The 20,315-nt window shown below is 38.2% G+C and overlaps 1 protein-coding gene across 10 annotated transcripts in view; it reads left to right on the forward strand.

The window, feature by feature from the left end:
• Nucleotides 1-1,253: 1,253 nt before the first annotated feature.
• LOC306746766 (neurexin-1a-like) overlaps nt 1,254-20,315 on the forward strand; it is a gene marked incomplete at both ends in the record, with an annotated part of 231,168 nt that continues 212,106 nt past the window's right edge. For 3 of the 10 annotated variants that reach the window (XM_079229736.1, XM_079229735.1, XM_079229728.1), the window contains 4 exons: nt 1,296-1,965; nt 18,063-18,080; nt 19,522-19,551; nt 20,290-20,301. In XM_079229736.1, the coding sequence (XP_079085862.1) occupies nt 1,404-1,965; nt 18,063-18,080; nt 19,522-19,551; nt 20,290-20,301 (622 nt within the window). Of the gene's footprint in view, nt 1,984-18,062; nt 18,081-19,521; nt 19,552-20,289; nt 20,302-20,315 lie in introns of all 10 variants that reach the window. The other 7 variants (XM_079229730.1, XM_079229732.1, XM_079229727.1 and 4 more) reach the window with 5 other exon arrangements.

A 20,315-nucleotide genomic window follows, 5' to 3' on the forward strand; every position in this document is an offset into this window, starting at 1 on the left:
TCACAAACAAACCATTGTGAATCAAATGACGCACTTTTTCTCATGGTAGGTCTTGAAGAGAGGGCAGCCCAGTGAATTGCTTACTGTATATCGGAATGCTGCTGACAATGGTCATTGCCGGCTGCAGAAGTTGTAACGAGCGTTTACGCTAAAGTAATATTTCTAAAAGAAATATTGAGAGTTGTAAATCAGCGGTTTCCTCTATTTTTTCTTTGGTGTGACTGAGCGTGTGAGCAGGAATTGTTTGCGGTCATGACGGTGCAGGCTTTATCATTATTTAATGTTTTTTTTCTTCTTTTTCTCTCATGTATGTGTTTTTAATGTTCCGAGGACTGCGCATTAAAAAAAAAAAGACATGGTGTCCGACACACAAGATGAAGTCATTGGTGGATGCTGACTGTCCAGTGCTGCTGTATGCTTCCTGGAAAGCCTTGCTGATATTCATCTATTGATATGCTCATGTTTGTTGCAACAAAAAGGCCTCTCTGGATATAAGTGTTTGATTGGCTGTGCTTCAGCCTCAATCACATTAACTCTGACTTTTGATTAAGGCTTTGGCCAAAGTGGATTTGGGAATGGATATGGTGAAAGCGCTTGTACTGTATCAAATTTGCTTTTGTTTTGCAGAGAGCTTTAGGACGGAGGACTGCCTTGACAGACAGACGGCTTCTTCTGCTGAGATTATCAGCCAACGTGTCTCCATATGGGATTTTTTTTTCTCATCGCTACCGAGGATGACGATGTGAAAAGCCCCAAGCAAAGCTTCCAGTTACCCGCCAAAGAATGTTGGCATGAACATGAAGATTAAAGCTGCCATTTCAACTCAAGTGAAACAGTGCATACACTAACTGGCACCAGAAGGGACTGTTCCATAATTACATAAATTAGATCAAGTGTGCCCAATGGATATTTGAATCCCTGTCACTTTGCTCTAAATAGCCATGGCAGAGAGGACCTTTAAACAGTTCAAACTATTTGGGAGCGAACAGTGAGAGGTTTGGCCAGTGGCCTACATGGACAGTATGAGGTAATGGTATTTGCTCCAGGAGATAATTGTTAGCCTGTTGCTGCGCACATATATTATAGCATTTAACTTTTTGTCTTACAATGCATCAGTTTACAATTGTTTATCCATGTAGACAGTCACTTGTATGCCAGTGTACTCTCTCACGGTCTACCAAATTTATTTATTGCTTCAGCAAAGGTTCATATAAATAAACTCTGTCCACCTGCATAGCTTTTGTGAACGCACAATGTTTTTACAAAAGCCACATAGTGCCCATATCTTATGGGTTGGGCTGCTTTTTTGCTGCTTTGTAGAGATAGGCACTTGTCTAGAGTTTACAGGTGCTGAGGGCCAGTGGGCTAGATTTCCAGTTTGGAATGCGTGTTGCGAAAGTGAAATGAGCTTCAATATGAAAACAAAGAGTTCCCACGGGCTGTTAGTTTACTTCGACGATGAGGGATTTTGTGACTTTCTAGAACTTTTCATACTGAATGGTAAACTCAGCCTCCGTTTCTCGATCTTCTGTGCCGAGCCTGCGACCGTCGTATCTGACACAGCGGTCAACGACAGCCAATGGCACGCGGTCACAATAAGGAGAAACTTTAAGAACACAACCCTGAAGGTGGACAATGAGAAAAAATGGGTGGAGGTGAAGTCAAAAAGACGGGATATGACTGTTTTTAGCCATTTGTTTGTTGGTGGAATACCACCGGAGTTACGATCTGTGGCGTTACGACTCACATCCGCTGCAGTCAAGGATCAGCTACCTTTCACTGGATGGATAACTGACATAAAGGTCAACAACACAGAGTCGGTCACGATCAACAGTGAAGGAGTCTTAAAGGACCTCTGCGGTTCAGCCAACATGTGCTTAAATGGAGGAGTCTGCAGTATAATTAACAACGAACCAACATGTGACTGCTCTCGGACAGGGTTTCAAGGGAAGGACTGCAGTGAAGGTAAGACATTTGGATTCAGTTCAGACATACAGTCGGTACAACATGTCCTTTGTAGCCTTTCAAGTCAGTCGCAACATGGACTGATTTAAACAAATTCAAGTATTCTTATGCAATTACCATCAGTCCTAAATAAATGCATCGCCCTGCTCTATTTGGCTATGCTTGTTTAAGTCTTACCATGTGTGTCATCAATCTGCATTACAGTTGTTTGTAATGAGTGAGTCTCCTGCAAGGCCTCATTAGCAAAACTTGCGGGTGTTCTCCATCCCCAAAGGTTTCTTCCATTCTTATAAAACAGGTCCATGGGGATTGGTTGACCTATGAAACATCATCTCCAATGGCTTACCTCAAACGTATGAGCAGGAGTAATCATCAGAGTCAGATGGAGTAAACATAAATGATGTCATTAACTTCATACAGTATAAAAAGCGCCCAATAGATAGGAATAGTTGGCAACAGAAAAGAACCCCAAAAAATAACTGGGAGAGATTTTTGTGTCAGTTGCTCACCTTGACGTTATTATTACATTGATACTTTAAGCTTGACACATTATGATCTATCTAACATCAGATCATTTTCTACAAACTGGAGCATGGCCGAGACATGACGTCCGTCCGAAATGGTATCCTAATTGATTGGATAATTCCAACAGATAAAATAATCAGCTGTGTAATTGAGGAGAATAAAAGAGCGAGACCCGGCTAATCAATACACAAAGAGAACATGGGGTTCTTTGAGGTTGTGAGAATACGGTCACTGTCGTAGCCAAAATATCAGAATCTCTTTTAGTTTGTATCCTTTTTTTTAATATGCATCAGCATTCAGACATTGAGTGATTGAGTGTGGCTCTTCCCACAGGTTGGCAGTTTACTGCTGGGGTGGGGAAGAGCAGGGCCCTATTCCTCGTACCTGGTTCAACAAAGTCGATCAAATGTCCTATTATCCAGCTTAAATTACTGAGATGATTGACGTCAGGCTATGTCGGTTTCTCTAAAGCGGATCCGCCCTCAAACAGTTTTGTTAATTCGAACAAGACGTCAGTCATCTGGATAATTGAGCGTGCGCGCTCCTCTTCAAAAGGGGGAGGAGTCGAACACAGATTCCATGATCTTCAAATGTGTATGGGTATATACATGTATGTGTAGATTATCATATAACTAGGAGTTTGAATATGTGTATGGGAGGATCAGTATGTATGTATTATTCATAATCAGAAATTCAATCAATTGAAGCAGTGAAAAGAAATTGTGTGTGATTCTCTCTATTCTTATCATGAGTCCACCTTAATAATTTTCTACAATAATGATATGTATGGTGTAACACTGTCATATAATTATCACTTAATTATAACACATCCATAAGTTTCTTGCGCTAAATAAATGTTACGAACAGGACGCCATGCAGGGGATTTCTCGATGTTCTCCACATTGCCGACACTGTACACACATGTACCTGTCGCAAAAAAAGCTCAAGGCTGTGATCCAGTCTGCATACACTCTGTGATGCAGTCTATGCATACAGTATGTGAGACAGCCAAATGCTCGGCTGGGCGTGTTGTGTTCAATGTACGGCTTGAGAAGCTCTCGTAAATACATGGTTCCTTGTCGGCAGAATCTATAGCGCCGCGTACAGGAAGTCATAATGATGTGAGAACGGATCTTGGCGATCTGGAAGAACTCTCTCCCTATAAAACTAATATAACTAATATCGCTCCTTCATCAATGAGGGAAGGAGCTGCCTTTTTTGTCCGGTAGGAGTGGCCAACCTATCCAGTGAATTTCCGTAAGCCTGCACTGGAGCAGGTTAAGGGATTTGGATGTGTTGCTATGGTGATTTTTCCAAACTTGCTTTGTGGAACCGAAAAGCCTGACCTGTGTCATCTTTTCCTGACAATTATCCAGCTAACTCAGTAAGCCAGGTACGAGGAATAGGGCCCAGGTTTGTTGGTCAGTGTCGATGGGGGAGGGGTGTGAGTGTATGTGTTTTTCTTTTTTTATCTATTTCCGCAGTTTATATAGGCCATTTCATTTCTAATGCCCATGTATCTTTATTCAATCACATACATATTTTATTAACAATAAGCGCATTAGGCCATTGTTAGATAACTTACTACTGCATCATACAGTAAAATATTCCCATCTGATTGTCATTAGTCATTGAGGCAAATATGAAATATTCCTAATTAGAATGTCCTCTACACACTGTGTAGTCTATGTTTTGTTTGCTGCTGTATTTGTGTTTTGTTGAAGGAGTTAATGCAGCTTTGGGTCTTTTACCAGCCTCATGCACTGACAGAGTGAATGATTGTTGCTGTAGTTCACTAACAGGCTTTCAGTGTTGGCAGCATTACGTATTTGTTTATTAAAACTACTACAGTGAGAAATATCAGGTCTGTATAGCCACACTGCATCAAAGGACCATGGATACATCTAGATCAAACATTAACTGTGGCAGTAAATATACTTGGACATGCCACCCAAACAGTATTGTTGTTCTCTTTCTTGCTCTTTTCAAGTACAGTGTATAATCACAAATCTTTCTACAGTTTAGGGGAAATCCAAAGAACGCCTAGAAAGCCAAAGCCAAAGGTCTTATTGTGAATCACAATGCAATCATTAATTTTATTGTAGCCATCTTTTTCCTTCTGTAAATGTGGCTTGTTGATGGGTCTATCTCAGGATTTATATATATATATATATATATATATATATATATATATATATATATATATATATATATATATATATATATATATATATATATATACATTATACACATATATTCATAGTTCATGTGTTCAGGCTTACATTTTGGGTGGTTCTAAATTAAATAATACTTTGAAAATGAAAGTAGAATGTGCTGTCTGTTTCTTGTCTGTGAGTGTGTCTCATTAGTCAAGAAATTGTAGGAAAAGTCATTCTCACACCAGAAAAACATTTTCCCACCAGGGTGGCTTTTGATGTTAATAGTTTTATGGCCATGAAATAAGTAATTGGTTATTTTATTGCAGTGTTAAGATGAAAAATGTAAGAGATATCGTCTTAGTGCTGCATAAAGGATGAGCAGTCATTGTTTAAAGAGGTCAATGTTACAAATATACCATGGCAATGGGGACCACATCCACTATAGTTGATGAAGATGAAAGCTACTATATGATAACAACAATTAAAATGTTTTGATTTTGACCACTTTCCATGGTGCGTGTCTATGCACACATATAGAGGAGTTGGTTAGCTCATGGACAAGACAAAAAAACAGAGAATATGACTTGGAAGTTTGATGGGATGGACTCTGGACCAGTTCTGGTAAATTAATCTCAAACAAATATGCATGCATAAAGTAAGTGTGTCCTTAACAATTGCAATGGGTTTACACAACAGAAGCTCACAGACAAACAGGCAATATGAAGAGCCAAAAAGCACAGTTTGGGACTGAACCCCCTTTCTCAGTTATGCTTCTATATACCTAACAAAGGGACACCTTTGTTTGACTACTGTCAAATTTATAGAAAGCCAAAAAAACTGTTATTTTGCACAATCATGTCACCACTCATGTGCGTGAGTGTGCTCTTGAATGTATGTAGATAAGAACAGATCTCAAATCAGAAAACATTGGTGAATGTCAGAAACCTTGTAAAAACTGTGCAGGTGGGGATCAAGAAGAAGAAATGTTTGTGAATGAGGCACAGTGAGTTTAAACGTTGTTTGTGAGAAGTAATTGCATCATCTACATTTGTTGTTTATAGTTAGCCAGTAGGTGTGACAAGTAGTTGTGTGGGCATAGTGGATCTTTTCTACACCAAAAGCAGTAATGATTGAACAATTGCCCACTTTTGAGCATTGTATCAACCATGACACTTTATTTACACTATATCATATTACGTGTTTATGGCGAACATTCAAACAGTTGCCTATTTATACATACAGCAGACAAAAAGCAACATTAGTATTAATTTAGAGTTTTGTTGGTCACTTTATTTAATTGAAATATTCCCTTTTTTTAGCTCTGTTTTTGTCTCCACCAACTCCTTAGGGTTACTAGTGATGTATTGTTGGCTGTTTGACGCTGGGCTGGTATCATACAAGGAGTTTATCAAAGGGACGAGGATAGCCTCCCTCTGCTGTCGAAGGATAGCAGTTAGACCAAAATAGACCGTTAAAGCTGCGGGTTGTAAGACCAAAACAATGAGCCGAAAGGCGCTATAAAGCCCCAGTGAGCAGGAACTGCAGACTTGGGTGATCATTCTCCGTCGATTTGTCACTAAGAGCAACCCCTCTCACATTACACATAGCCATTTGACCCATTGTTAATATAAAAATATTTACTAAAGCAGCTTTAAATATAGCTATATGTATTTTAAATAGAAAATTAATGTCTGGGCATGAAAAAGCTCTTTCCTTACCCTAAATAACACATAATGACATACGTAATTAGTTCGAGCTAAAACACTGAAAGACTGTTCATCTGCATTTTACATTTGTGTCCAGCCATGTTTTCAGTGTTACTATATTGTACACCAGACCATATAAATTGTGGTAATACTACTAACCACATGAAGAGAGTGCTTTATAGCTCATTTCTGCATGGCCCTAACACTGCAAGACAAAGAGATTCAATTCCCACCGGAGCCATCAATTCTGAAATTGTATGAACTCATAGTACCTTAAGTCACTTTTGATGAAAGCCTTCACTCAATAATACCTTTGCCAGCTAGTTTAGTATTCGAGCAAGTGCAGAGATTTTTTTTCTCCGCACCTCAAGGTAATATGGTATTGCTGCTTGCTTTCTCACCATCCTGAGCAGCATGGGGCCAGCAAGTAACAACAGCTACTCCTGCAAATGTCTGTGCATGGAGAATTTTATCAGAACATTAATTCAAAAATGATGATTAAAGCTATTGTTGTGGCCCAGTCAGAATCAACTTTAACTGTGACAACTAAGCATATGTATGAAACAGAGAGATCTACCCATATATTTACCTAGTGCCCATACATTGATTAACCTTCAAAGTATATTGGAGTTTAAAATATACCTGACCATTAAATAATTTAAAAGCTGTTGTATAGCTTTGATCAGATGAAAGGCTCACAGGATTTGCACCAGACCTGTCAAGTCTCCCCTGCCCAACCACAAGCTTGCACATTGCACAACACCACACACACGCACACATAAATCCCTTTGATCGGTAAAACAATTATTTAAATGCACTGTTCTATGGCCAGTAAGTTCCCAGAATCTGTCCTCCTTTTTCTCATTAGATAAATTATTTTATCCTGATATAATGGAATGATGTTTATTTCATTGTACATTAGCTGAACATAAATCAGCCAAAGTACAAAAGTAGGGCAGATCTAAAGACTGTACAGCATTTTATTTTATTTCATTTTGTGCGTTATGTAATTCAAAGGATAAATTGACTGGATACAGTCAATAATTGTGATTGTGTTGCACTTTAGCTGAGAGAATAGCTTTGAGGTCCTTGTAAAGATATTGTTAGAAGTTATTGCAAGACTGACAGCCAGATTACTTAAGCCACTTCATTAAGCTCCTAATGCATGATGACAGGGTACCAAGTATGACTGTAGCCTACAGTAAGTGAAATCATGTCACACCTTTTTTTCACATTTGAATCATAATCATCAGCTTGATAGTCACGGAACAAGACAGCTTCTCAACACATGTGTGCAACGTGAAGTAGTGCAACATATGCAGGATGCAAAATATCCACATAAATCGTTATACGTTTACATGTACACACAAAATATGCATTTTTTCTTTTCTTTTTCATGCCGTTGGTTCCTTTTTGTTTTTCATGACACTGGTTCCTTGACTATGTCTGTCTCACACAAATAGATTTTGTTTCATTTGCAGAATTTTAAATGTGAAGACTTCGGCAACCCCTTAAATACATTTGGGGTGGTTTTTACATTATCTGTCAAGAATGACTTGCCATCTGTAATGGAGGAGGAGGAGGTGCAACATTGGTGCTATTTTGCAGTCATGTCTCTGGCTGTAACATTAGAATAATCTTTATTCCCATTTTACTGTAGCTTCTTTTTTGTCTCCACCAACTCCAAAGGGACATTTAATATTTTGTTCCTAGATAAAAAAATATTGATTAGTGCTACTTCAATAAAACATTTGGCTACAGTGATACTGAAAGACAGAAAGCCTTTTGGTGTCAAACAAAAAAGAGAGGATGTCTTTCTTTGGACAATAATTTGGCGATCCTGGCTTTTTGCAGGACATCTAGCAAGAAACTTGTTGGACTCTGGTTGGACTGCGTGTGTGTGTTTCTAAATGAAGAGGTGAATACATTCAAACCAAAATTTCTGTTGATGCTCTGGCAGTATGCTTTTTGTTAATACTGGATGTTTTATGCCAAGTTGTATCCCCAAGGAGAAAAATACAATAGAGTGGAGAAGTGGGCAGGCTTAGGTGGCTGAACAACTGAACGAAAACAAAATCTGATTGAAAAAAAGCTAATGGTACACAACTGTGCTTTTAACAACTTAAATAAATGCGTCTGAAATACTAGTCGTTGTAAATATATATTATGTTTACTCCTGGCGGGGTTTGGCATTTGAAGAGGTTTTATAGTTTTTGCATCAGTTTATATACAAGAGCAGTGATTATTGCAGTCCACAGACAGCGGTGTAGATAAATGCACAATGAGTCAGGGTAACACATATGAAAACAATAACTTAGTAGTGAATTCAACAGGTAGCTTGCGTTTGTCAAAAGCAACACTATCATTCTTAGGGGATTTATGGATGCATGTAAATGAAATATACAATTTTTGACCACCTGTTTATCAGTAGCTTTCCACATTTTCCCATATAGAATAAACTGCTTTGAGACACACTATATAGAAAGATGAATTCTTAATTGGAATGAGCGGTTCCTTTGAGAAATGTCTGTCATTGTATGTCGCACAAACATGAGGCCTCCCTGTATCTCTTAAAGTGTCATTCTGTCTAGAAGCCTCCTGCAGCTTCACTCAGACGAAAGCAGATTATTACTGTACTGCTGTCTCTGAGTCCAAAGACAGATATTGGGATCAAAAGATTAGAGGGATTTTCCAGGAGGATTTTTGCCTTGTTTAAATACAACTGCTCCTGACTGTCAAAGGGTGTTTGTGAATTTCTTTGACACAAAACTCTCCTTTAACGGGATTGGTCACACTGCACAAATAGCCATGTCTGAGTAGCCACGGCACACTCACACATGCTTGTGTTAAACTGGATACAGTGTGTTTTTCATTGAAGCATGTTTGCTGGCATAAGGAGTTTTTTCTTGTTTGTCTATTTATCATGTATGATGTCCTTATTCATACCTATGTTTTGCTTCTAAAACAATATCTCACATTGCATAATCGCTGCATGCTTTATGCAATCTAAATGGTTTGGCCTCCCCGATACAGATACAGAATAAAAGCTGCATGTAGCGAATTGTGCCTCTTTAAATTCCGGGCTGCAGATGATATTTTCACTTTGAACATAAGTTGCCTTTGATGCTGCTGGTTAGGTGTCATCCTTCATGAGAGTCGTCTGAAATGCTAAAAACAAGTTGAAAGTGCACTGTCAAATTTGAAAGCTGTCATGCTCAGGGTAGAGCAAAGACAAATCACTTTTTAGAAACATTTTATGTGACTTTGAAGCCCTTTGTGACTGTAATAGCACTGATTTGACAATAATAGTGGAGGGGAGGTTATTTGTCACCTTTAGAGATTTTCTACGTCCTGTAAAAGTAGGATAGTGCTCCTTCTTGCAATAAATGTATCTCTGTCCTTATAGATTAATTGATCAGACTCAGAAATCAAAGGGCTTTTTTATCATTTATAATGGGAAGGGCTATAGCTCGCTTTCACAGTACTTAGAGCTTAGCTGCATTTAATGCTCAGTGTGCTTTATTAATACTTTGAAAAAAAAACTTTAGCTGAAGAGCCTCTCTTCAGATAGGGATTTGTCACACATCAACAGTGAAAGCCATAACTACAGTTTCCTTAAGCAACTGCTGAGCATATTTAGCTAGAAAAGGTGCTTGCTTCAACAAGAGGCTGTGATCGCTAATACAATAAATTACAAATAAGATGAGCCCATACTTACAAATGTGCAGTCTACATTGATTCTTAGTAGACATCTTGGTTTTCCCCGACAGACCTAATACTCAAATGTTTAACAGCTACTGCATCACAAAAAAGATTTATTCCACATCTGTAATACCTATCCTAGGTATTGTCAATCCTTGGATTAAGGTTATTAGATATACTGTATAAACTGCTCTGATTATCCTGTTGGATTATTCTGACCAACAAGATATAAAAGAATGACGAGGTCTTCAGCACATCTGCTGCCACAATCCCCTCTGTTTGGGCTGTGTCTTTAGAAATATCTGGATTGGACTATATTGTCCACACACCATCTGTCCCGAGAAACTTGTCGCAGCTGCATAATACGATTAATCAAATAAAAAATGAACACTGTGTGAGTATATTTAGTTTTAAGTATATTTAGCGCACCTTTGTCTCATTTTTAGGACGACGAATGGCTCTAGAACAAATGTCGTTGGACGTAAATTTTGATCCCAATTTCATTGATTAGCTTTCTTGAAGTTGTCTACGGCATTCAGAGTATTATTAGAGCAGCAAACAAGTATTTGCCATGTAACTTAAATATATAAAAGAGCATTGGTCTGAGCAGAGAATGAAGTCACTCTCCATCTGTGTTTGTTGTAATCTGAGCTTCTCTTTGCTGAGTTGACATAGCTGGGTCAGCAGTGTGTGCCTTTTATTGTATATTAGTGTGTGTGAGCATGCCCTTCTGGTTAGCTCTGTACTGCACTCACACAGCAGTTACAACTGATAACGCCATCCCGACCAACAGCCTTTTGCAGCAGCATTACATCCACTATTGTTGTGGCAATAGATACGCTCTTTATTTAGAATGTAGCACCTTTCAGGGAATAGTTTGACCTGCAGTCTGAACGTCCAGCTAGAGGACCAGTGCTCGGCATCTGCCAGCAGGCTCATGCTCTGCCGGTCCTCACTGGGAGCCAACACTGACGCCATGCTGCTGGAGGCCCAGGGCGTAGTGCTGAAGGGAGGGATGGGAGGACTAGAACCAGGGGTGTGCGGTGCAGACTGTCAAACTCTTCTGCAAACATTTCAGAGGTTTTGTAAAGGGACTTTGGTGCCTGGAAACACCACTTTCCTCCACAGGGAACGACAAAATCCAAACAAAATGAAAACTCCTTGTAGTTTTATTGGAAAGAGTAGAGAGCGGTGGGACCTCTTCGTCTAACTCTCTGCCAGAGAGAAAGTCATCCTTTAAATCATCTTAACCCAAAAGTCCAACCATTTATTTGTTAAGCCTGCCGTCAGTATTCATGACGAGAAAAGCTCTACATGCAAGTATCTGCTAAGTAGTAGAAAATAATAGTGTTATTGCTGGTAGCAGATTTAAAAAAATAATTAATTCATATCAAAATATGAAATGATTATGAACAATTCAATAATGTATTTATAAACCCATACATTTGTATAATGATACTCAGCATATGCCATAAGTATAATTTTGGATGCCACCCAATTTTGGCAAAATAGGGGGGAACAAATTTGATATTAATCAATTCAATCTTAATCTCAGGGTTGCTACGGAGGTGTTGCCATGGTATACAGGGATCTGCTATTTCATATACACATACATCAAATTATCCAGATCTTTATAAATTGATGGACAGATGGGAAGTAACGCTGAATGAAGTGGCGGCTGTTCCTCTGTGGGCATTTCTGCATCTTGGTTGAATGAGGGCAGTTTGTTGAAATCGTATTCTCCCATCTCTCTGTGGCAGCTGGTTCGGCTTTCTCTGATATCTTCGGACATGGTAGTCTTCTTCGTTGAGGTTCGGCTTGAACCGTTTTTCCTCGTCTCTTTCTTTCTCAGCGGAATGCTGATCTGAATGATTTAGTTAAACAGTTAACAGTTAAACCTCAATTTGTAAATGGTTGACTAATGAAGTAAATGTGTTACGCTGAGGTAGATTCAATATATATATATATATATATATATATATATATATATATATGTATATGTATATATATACATATATATATATATATATATATATATGTATACATATACATATACATATATATACATATATATATATATATATATATATATATATATATATGTATACATATACATATACATATATATACATATATATATATATATACATATATATATATATATATGTATACATATACATATACATATATATATATATATATATATATATATATATATATATATATATATATATATATATATATATACACAAAATAGAAGAATTAAACACGGGAACATGCAGATGCTTGGAAAACATGAAAGGTGGGGTCATACATTCTTGAAGGCTTGGCCATAACGGTTCAAGCATCATGATTGACGTCAAGCCTTATCTTGAATTTAGACATTCTTCCGAAATGGATATTGGACACTGTCCAATACTGAGGAATCCAGTGTCAGTGGGGTGACCTCACCAAAAGGTTATATGAAGAGTGTATTGTTCTGAAAGCTTACATGTGCCACCATTGACCGACTCCGCTGGTGAGAGCTTGAAATTGTGCAGTATAGCCGGCGCTGTGGGAGCTATCAATTTCCATCAGGGTGGCCGCTCACTCTGCCCATTTCCTCTCTCTCCACCCCGACTGTTGCTTGAGGAGGATAATGAGGGAGATGGTGAGCTGTGTAATGCCACTAACGCTCCTCTGTAAGATAGATGCATTAGGTTTAGGCTGTGGTACTAAGAGATGGGTCCTCACTTATACTCATTACTCTCGATTTGGTCAAATTTGTAATTTAACAACACATCGATCCTCTGGTGGCTCTGACCTTTGCTGCAAGGCTTTTACATTTTCCCTCAAAGCGCCTCTGCGACAAAAGATTTTAGAGCAGCCATCCTGCTACTACTATTAAATTTACAACTGTCTAATGGGCTGGCAATGGCTTCAGTGCCTTCTGTTCTTCTTTGTTATTGCATGTACTTATTGGTAGTAATCAGTCTGTGGAAATAGTTGTATGGTGTCAGATAGGGCCCAGGTTTCCAAAAGTTTGAAAAATAACCCAGATAACATAATCAAAAGACGCTATTGAGTTGCATTATGGGAACTGTAGGATCTCGGCCTATACAGAATGTGTGAGGTATAGATACTGAGGAGGGATCCAGTCAAAGGAATTGAAGAGAACAGTTGAAAGTGTGTGATGCATTTCTTTTTATTATTTATAAAAATCTGATCATAAATATCACACATAACATAACATGTATTTGTTCATAGTACATGTCAACGTGTTTTTTCATGCAAGATTCAGTCATGGCACGTAGAGAAAATAGACAAGCTGCTGTGAGAATCATTAAAGTTTGCGAGCCGGAGCGACGCGTTCTCCATGAAACACCAACTGGTTTACAAAGGAAGTGAGCAGCCCAACTCCCAAACTTGCAGCGCTTCTGTGTCCAGTGTGAACCCGGAGTTAAGAAAGCTGGACTCCCCATGTTTCAAACGAGTTGGAAAACATGTTGACGCATTGCAGTGTCACCTAAACATCCTCAAGCAGTCACTACTCATTTCCCTGCTGTTGCACCTTTACAGGGATATCCAAATACCAGAGTTTTTTGTCCAGAGAGTTTCAGCTTCTCCACAATAAAACATAGTCTTAGTTGACCTACTTTTTCAAAGCAATGCTGGCATGATAAACTGCTTCAGTTTGAGGCTATTTAGGATGGAATTGAACCGCTTTAATTTGGAAGTGTCAGTTGCTTAATCATTCATAATACTGAACATTGAACATATTACGTCTTCATTGTTATTGCTTTTTACTTAGTATACAACATGCCCTTATTGAAGTGACTCGCACCGCCTATCTGACCAGTCTACCAAAAAGGCATAACGCTATGAGACTATGACTTTCAGACTTTTGAAGACACAACCTTCGAGGAGAAAATGTGGCAATTTGCTTAAGAACTGCTACAAAAAAAAAAATAAATAAATAAATATATATATATATATATATATATATATATATTTGTTAACTTATTATTGAAAAGCGGCTATGATTGTTCATCGTCTTTAAGTAAAATATAAGCGGTTGAAAATTGTTACCTTTTTGGTGATGGCTTTGCAGTTGAGTTCTTACTCAACATTGACAGAAAATATGGGATTTCTTTTTTTTGTAAATATGTTTTATTGATTTTCACAGTTTTTATCCCACCAGGGAAGAGGCTTCACACATGTCTGAGGACAATTACAGATTGAAATTGAAAACCTCATTCCCGACCGGTACATTCAGGTGATGGAGCTGTAGACATAATATACAAATAATTGCATTAATCGATCTTTAAATAATAAAGTGGGAAGTTATGTAAGAAAGTAAATGGTTAATAGCTAAAGAAAACAAAAAATAAAATAAATGTAAAAAAAATGAAATTAAAATAAAAAAAATGGGATTTGACAGCATGAAGCTCAAACATATCTGTGAAACCCATTTCAGGATCCCAATATCACTGCAGCTACAGCTTCTTATTTCAAACAAAAGTGCATACAAAACTAGGCAAATACCGACCACATTTTCCTCACATTTGTGCCTCTGTAAATTTGGTTCAGTACAACCTTGATTCATTTTGACTTTAAGAGGAGAGCTAATGTTAATTGGTTGAAATAAATAGAACCAGCTGAAACTAGGCATATAATAGAGACAAGGAATTCCAACAAACCTGAAACACTTAGATTTTCATGACATTAAGAGTGGACGACAAAAGGTGGATTCAGGCAATGTAGTGTCACCAAGAGCCCTATGATGCTGCTGCCATGTCTCATTCAGGACAGACATAGATATGTTTTAATGACATTTCGTCAAGCTGGCTCACAGTAGCAGTGTCAAGCTCTGGGAGGTTATTGTTGTAGTATAAAGACAAGAGACCGGTATTGGAGACGGGTGTTCGTGTCGCAAAGAGTTGTAGATATTCTGAAGATATGTTAGTGATGTTTGTGACACTCGTACGTGAGGTTGTTTACGTTTGAGGTGTTATTGATTGAATTCACAACGTAATAACTGCGGCCGTGCAGTGGGACACCCGGTGCGTTAAATATGATGCCAAAGGGTCTGACAGAGCGTCAGTATGTGACGAGTTGGAATGAAAACATGTTTGGACTGTGGCTTTCTTCAAACTGTCACTTTGGCGTTATTCAGATGTCACAGTTTTGATCTTACAGTCAAAGCATCAATGTCATGTTGAGTTGTCAGAATCATGTCCGCAGGAGACCAATAGAACAGATAATCGATTTATAGAAGTATTTACCAGTCCTGATTTTTGTATTTTCTGCTACTGCACACCAGATGCTTTATTTAGTTTAGCATCAACATGAATAGTAATGCAATTACTTTCCATGAGCTAAACACCATGTGCATGATCAACAGCACAAGACCATTAGCGATGCAGATCATCTGATAGACGGTTGAGTGCATTTCGGTGTAGTGTTACCAGCACAATAGCACTGGGATCACTTTGTCAAGGGGATTAAATGGATTTACGTCTCTGGATTAGAATGCAACCAGCTGGGTACATTTGTGAAAGTGTGTGTGTGTGTGTGTGTGTGTGTGTGTGTGTGTGTGTGTGTGTGTGTGTGTGTGTGTGTGTGTGTGTGTGTGTGTGTGTGTGTGATACAGGGCTTGTTTTAATGTCAGTTGATACTGCTGTAAGTGCTGCTTCTTTTCTTCAAAGTACAACCAAATGAAACCTTGTTTACCGTGGCCACTGAAGACTGCTGAAGTTTGATTCATAAGAATGAATTACACTACTAGGCACAATCCTTCAACAAATCAAATTCTCTGAGCACCTGTACACTGTATAAGAAACGTTATGTTTCTCCTTTTGTTGCCATTTAAATTTTGTTTACATCTCTTAGTGTGAAGAAAACAAGGTGCTCAGATCAGATCTCATATAAGGGTAATATACTGTATGCCTCTAAAGCTAACCTAATTAGGATAAATTAATAATTGTACCTCTAAATCTGATTTGAATTTGTTTTTGATCACTAATAATTAGCGGAAGGGAATCCCTATAACACAATGTTAATTGCACAATAACCTTACATGCGATCTAAAACAAACTATCAAAACAATGCTCTTAAACAACTTGGAATTATAATGCAGTGGGAGGGATGATTACACACTGTGGCAAAAGTCACCATCAGTCTTTGGGGTCTTGCCACAAGCAAACGGTCATGATTCTTATACTTACCACTTCTCATGAGGTTGCTTTGCAACTTCCAGCTTCATGCTTGCCTTGTCAAAATGCCTTTTCAGCAACGTGCTTTTCATCATCAAACTAACTTTTTGTGAACAAAGTGCACTTTTTTACTGTACTGTCGACATCCACACTGAAATCAGGAATATCAGGAAATAAGATCCTTATAATGCATGAGGCTGCACACATTTCAAATTATATAGATTGAATTTATATGAGTCTGTGTGCAAATCAGAATTTGTTTTGGTTAAGTCAATTCATAAATGGTATAGATATCCCAAATAGCCTCCATTCCACAAGGGCTTGGATAAATGAGCTACTACTTTAATTGATAATAGTAATTAAAGGTAACTAAATGTATGTAAAACACATTTTACATACATTTTAACTGAACGTGGTTGATTGCATTGTAATTTGTTCACAAAATGATGATTTGGATTGTTTTTTGGTGCATGATGTCTGATTTGGAATGGGAACCAGTGGTGATGGTAAGTCGTGGGTCAAAAAAACGCTTGAATCTGGGCAAGAAACCATTTTACAGAGGTAGGAGTTTATTTTGTAGTGGCAACTGGGCTTTTGTGCCCAACTGGCCGCATGGTTAAAGTAATTGGATTGATTCCAGATTATTATTTTTATTGATTAGACATTGCATGCTACTGTCTTCATGATTTCAGTTCATGTTTGCCCTATTGAGAATTCATAACAATGTTATATCACCAAAGTTGAAAAAAAACATTCTCTGTATTTCTGCTATTCTGATATGTAAATATTTAAGTATTGAATATGGAATCAGTCTCCAGGCAAATTACAAGCACTTAATGGTGAATAGAACTGTTGACTGACTATTCTTTATTGTTTTTGCCGGCAGTTGGGCCTCTCTCATTTCAATGGTTTTGCATGTTTTCTCAAACCCATTTATTTTCCTTTCATTGGTAGCATGATGTTTACCTCACCTGTTTGCTATTACTTAACCAACATGTAATTATTCTCTCTGCCTCCTTTATTGGAGGTTTTACATGGCAGTTTCCTCACCTCCTCTCACCTCACTTTGATTGCCGATGTTAGGGAACTTTTCTTTGAGAAACAATCTCCTTTTGCGTTGCCAATACGTCATTGCTTTCAGTACGACGACCAAGTCACCTGATAGATTTTCAGTCACGGGACCCCACTGCCCAATCTAAAACCTTACAAGCATTGCTTTACCACAGCCAACTATTTATTTGGGTTCTTTTCTCTTGCACTGCATTTCATCACATATGGCGCAGCTTTTCATTAAAGAAAAAACAACCAAAACACTGCACACAGATTCCATTTAGTCTGTTGAATTAATAGTCGCTGTAACCAAAAGTTAAAGTCCATCATGTTTGAAAAAGGAAAAAAAAGTAAAAAATGTAATTAGCCTTATGCAACAGAATGAACCGGCCTCATGCCTGAAGATGTTTATCCCCTTACAAATCATGAACAATACTGGGTCTTAATCTTTTAACAGTGATGCCAGTTTTTATCTGCCCCCAAACAAGAGTCTAGTTCTTCAAGGTTATATCAAATATTCAGAAGGGCTCATTCAGTTACAACTCTGTCCTGTATTCCAGGTCAGTGTACAAGCAAAACGGGTGGACAATAAAATGAAGGCCAATGCATAGATCAGCCTTTCCTCTGCAGGAGTTACAATAGGTCACTTGCATGTGATGTTTAATGCCTTGCATGGTTACGACATGCAATGGCCAGTCCTAGTCTGCATGCTGCTTAATGAATGTCTTCCTCTCTTTCTCTTTGCCTGTCCGTGATTCCAGAAGACAACGATACTGAAGGTGGGTATTTTTACTGTTGGTTTCCATTATTGATGAATTGTGTATGCCTACACATTGTCATGGCTAAGGCTCCTCAAATAAATGTAAGCACATGTTTTATACTGGTAATAACTGGAGTGGTAAGTCTCATTAATCAGGTTTTCATTGGGTTGAGTTTTTTTATTTGTTTTTATTTTTCCACCTCATAGTAATACTTTTTCATGTGTGTGATTACACTAATACCTCAATCAAAAAGGAAGATTGGGATGAGTTTGTCCTACTCTATACGTTGTAGTAGTCCTTCGAGTAGCCTTGGAGTACTGCTGGTTTGCTGCTTCACCATTTTATCTCGAAGGTTATTCAGTGCTCAGTTTTATTTCCTCAATAATAATAAATAAAACTGCAGGGCTTTGGACCTTGAGCGCCAATGCTGAAACCAAGATGGACTCCTGGTAAAACAAATCAATCAGAAAGAAAGAAATAATCAAATAATATTAAAACATTAAACGGTCCAAGTGTCCTGAGTAAAAGTTTTTTTTTAACTTAGCTGAGCAATACTATAATAAAGTATTAGACTAGGTTCTACAAAACAGAACAATATAGATTCATTCCTTAAATTAGTGTTACTAAATTAACAAAATAAATTGTAAATGTCTATTTGTGGTAATTGCTTTTATAAACTGAGACTATGGAGAGGTTACGTTTCTCAATTACATTTAAAATATGCAGTTTTTATTTGGTTGAATGCCTTGTTGGTAAGTGTATTGTAATACAAAGTGACAGAGACTTTAAGCACTTCACAGACATTTAGCTCAATGCTATTTTCCTTTTAAGCAAAATCGTTCCATTGTGTGTACTAGAACTCATGTGGATGTAGGAGATTATTGGTAGTTTGAGGTGGAAATCCCTCATCTGTTCAAACAGCAGGGTAATGACAATGTACAATGTATATCAGGAAGAAAATTTTGCTAAAGGGAACCCCTAGAATTAGTTGCAGCTAACATACAAATTCCTTCCTGGAGCGGTCACCTGACTGTCTCCGATCAGCTTCCTTTTTCTTTGCATGACACAAGTAAGACTCACTGTTGACAGTTGTTGGAGGTGAAGGTAAAACAGTCTTCTGCTATATTTGTGCAGAGGGATCGCTCTCTCATGGGTAGGTGGGATGGTAGTCTGTGCACTTCTCATCCTAATGAAAAAAAAGGTCAGCCTGAACTTAGATTTCTGAATGAAGACTAGTAAGAGGCTGATGATGCATTGCAACCTGCTTTGGTTGACCAAATGCTCATTGCGCCAACCCTGTCCGTTCACCCTCCTCTTTTTCTCCGTCCCACTCTTCCCTTCCCCAACACTCCTCAAGTAACACAGACATCTGCTCTGAAAGGGATGCCTGCATGTCAGTGTCACACAGCTTCCCATGATCCCTTGTTCTCTGCTGACTGTGCTCTTGTTTTCCTTTAAGGTCTGGCACACCTGATGATGGGCGACCAAGGTATGAGCTCTGTTCCTTTCTCCCCATCATTCCTCCAATGTCCCTCCTGCTCCCATTGTGCTCAGAAGTGTGTTTGCATATGTCTCTTGTGCACTACTCAGGCTTGAAGCTTCATATATGGGCTGTCATTTCGCTTATTTTGAATGACCTAGTTTATTTTCATTCTCCCAGTTACTTTTTTTTCTCTCTCTGTATGACCCCTTTTTCAAGCTCATTTGGCTTTCAGCTTCCTCCCACCCCCTCTGCTAAGTAGCTGTGTCATTTCAGTCCGTATTTTCCTTCTTTTTAATTTTTCACATCTACTGTACAATTCCGGATGTTATGATGATGTGGTTTGAGTAAAGGGACATTTGTATTAACAATATTAGGATATAATGCATGGTGGTGGAAAAATAGCTTACTGAATTTGAAAGCTAATCCTCATCTCTCATGCACAGATGATCTGTCCATTCTAGCTTCATCTATCCATTTGTGTGGCTGCTGCATACTTTTATCATGCAGCAGAGCAGGGATGTGAAGTGTTATTACGCTCTTTCCACTTTCCTTTGTTCGTTGTTCCCCTCTTACTGTCAGACATTTCCCTCTATCTGCACATATATGTAGCCATCGAGCTTCTTTTTCCTGCCGTCTGTCCTTTCCCGACTTGACCACGACACTTATCAGTGTCCCCTCTGCTTTTGTTCTCCCTTTTTGTCTGGAATCTGCTTTCTTCATGGAACATTTCATCAAATCTCATAGGTAAAAGTAAAGGTACAACCCTCTTT

Source organism: Taurulus bubalis (assembly GCF_910589615.1).
Source record: "Taurulus bubalis genome assembly, chromosome: 14".
NCBI lineage: Eukaryota > Metazoa > Chordata > Actinopteri > Perciformes > Cottidae > Taurulus > Taurulus bubalis.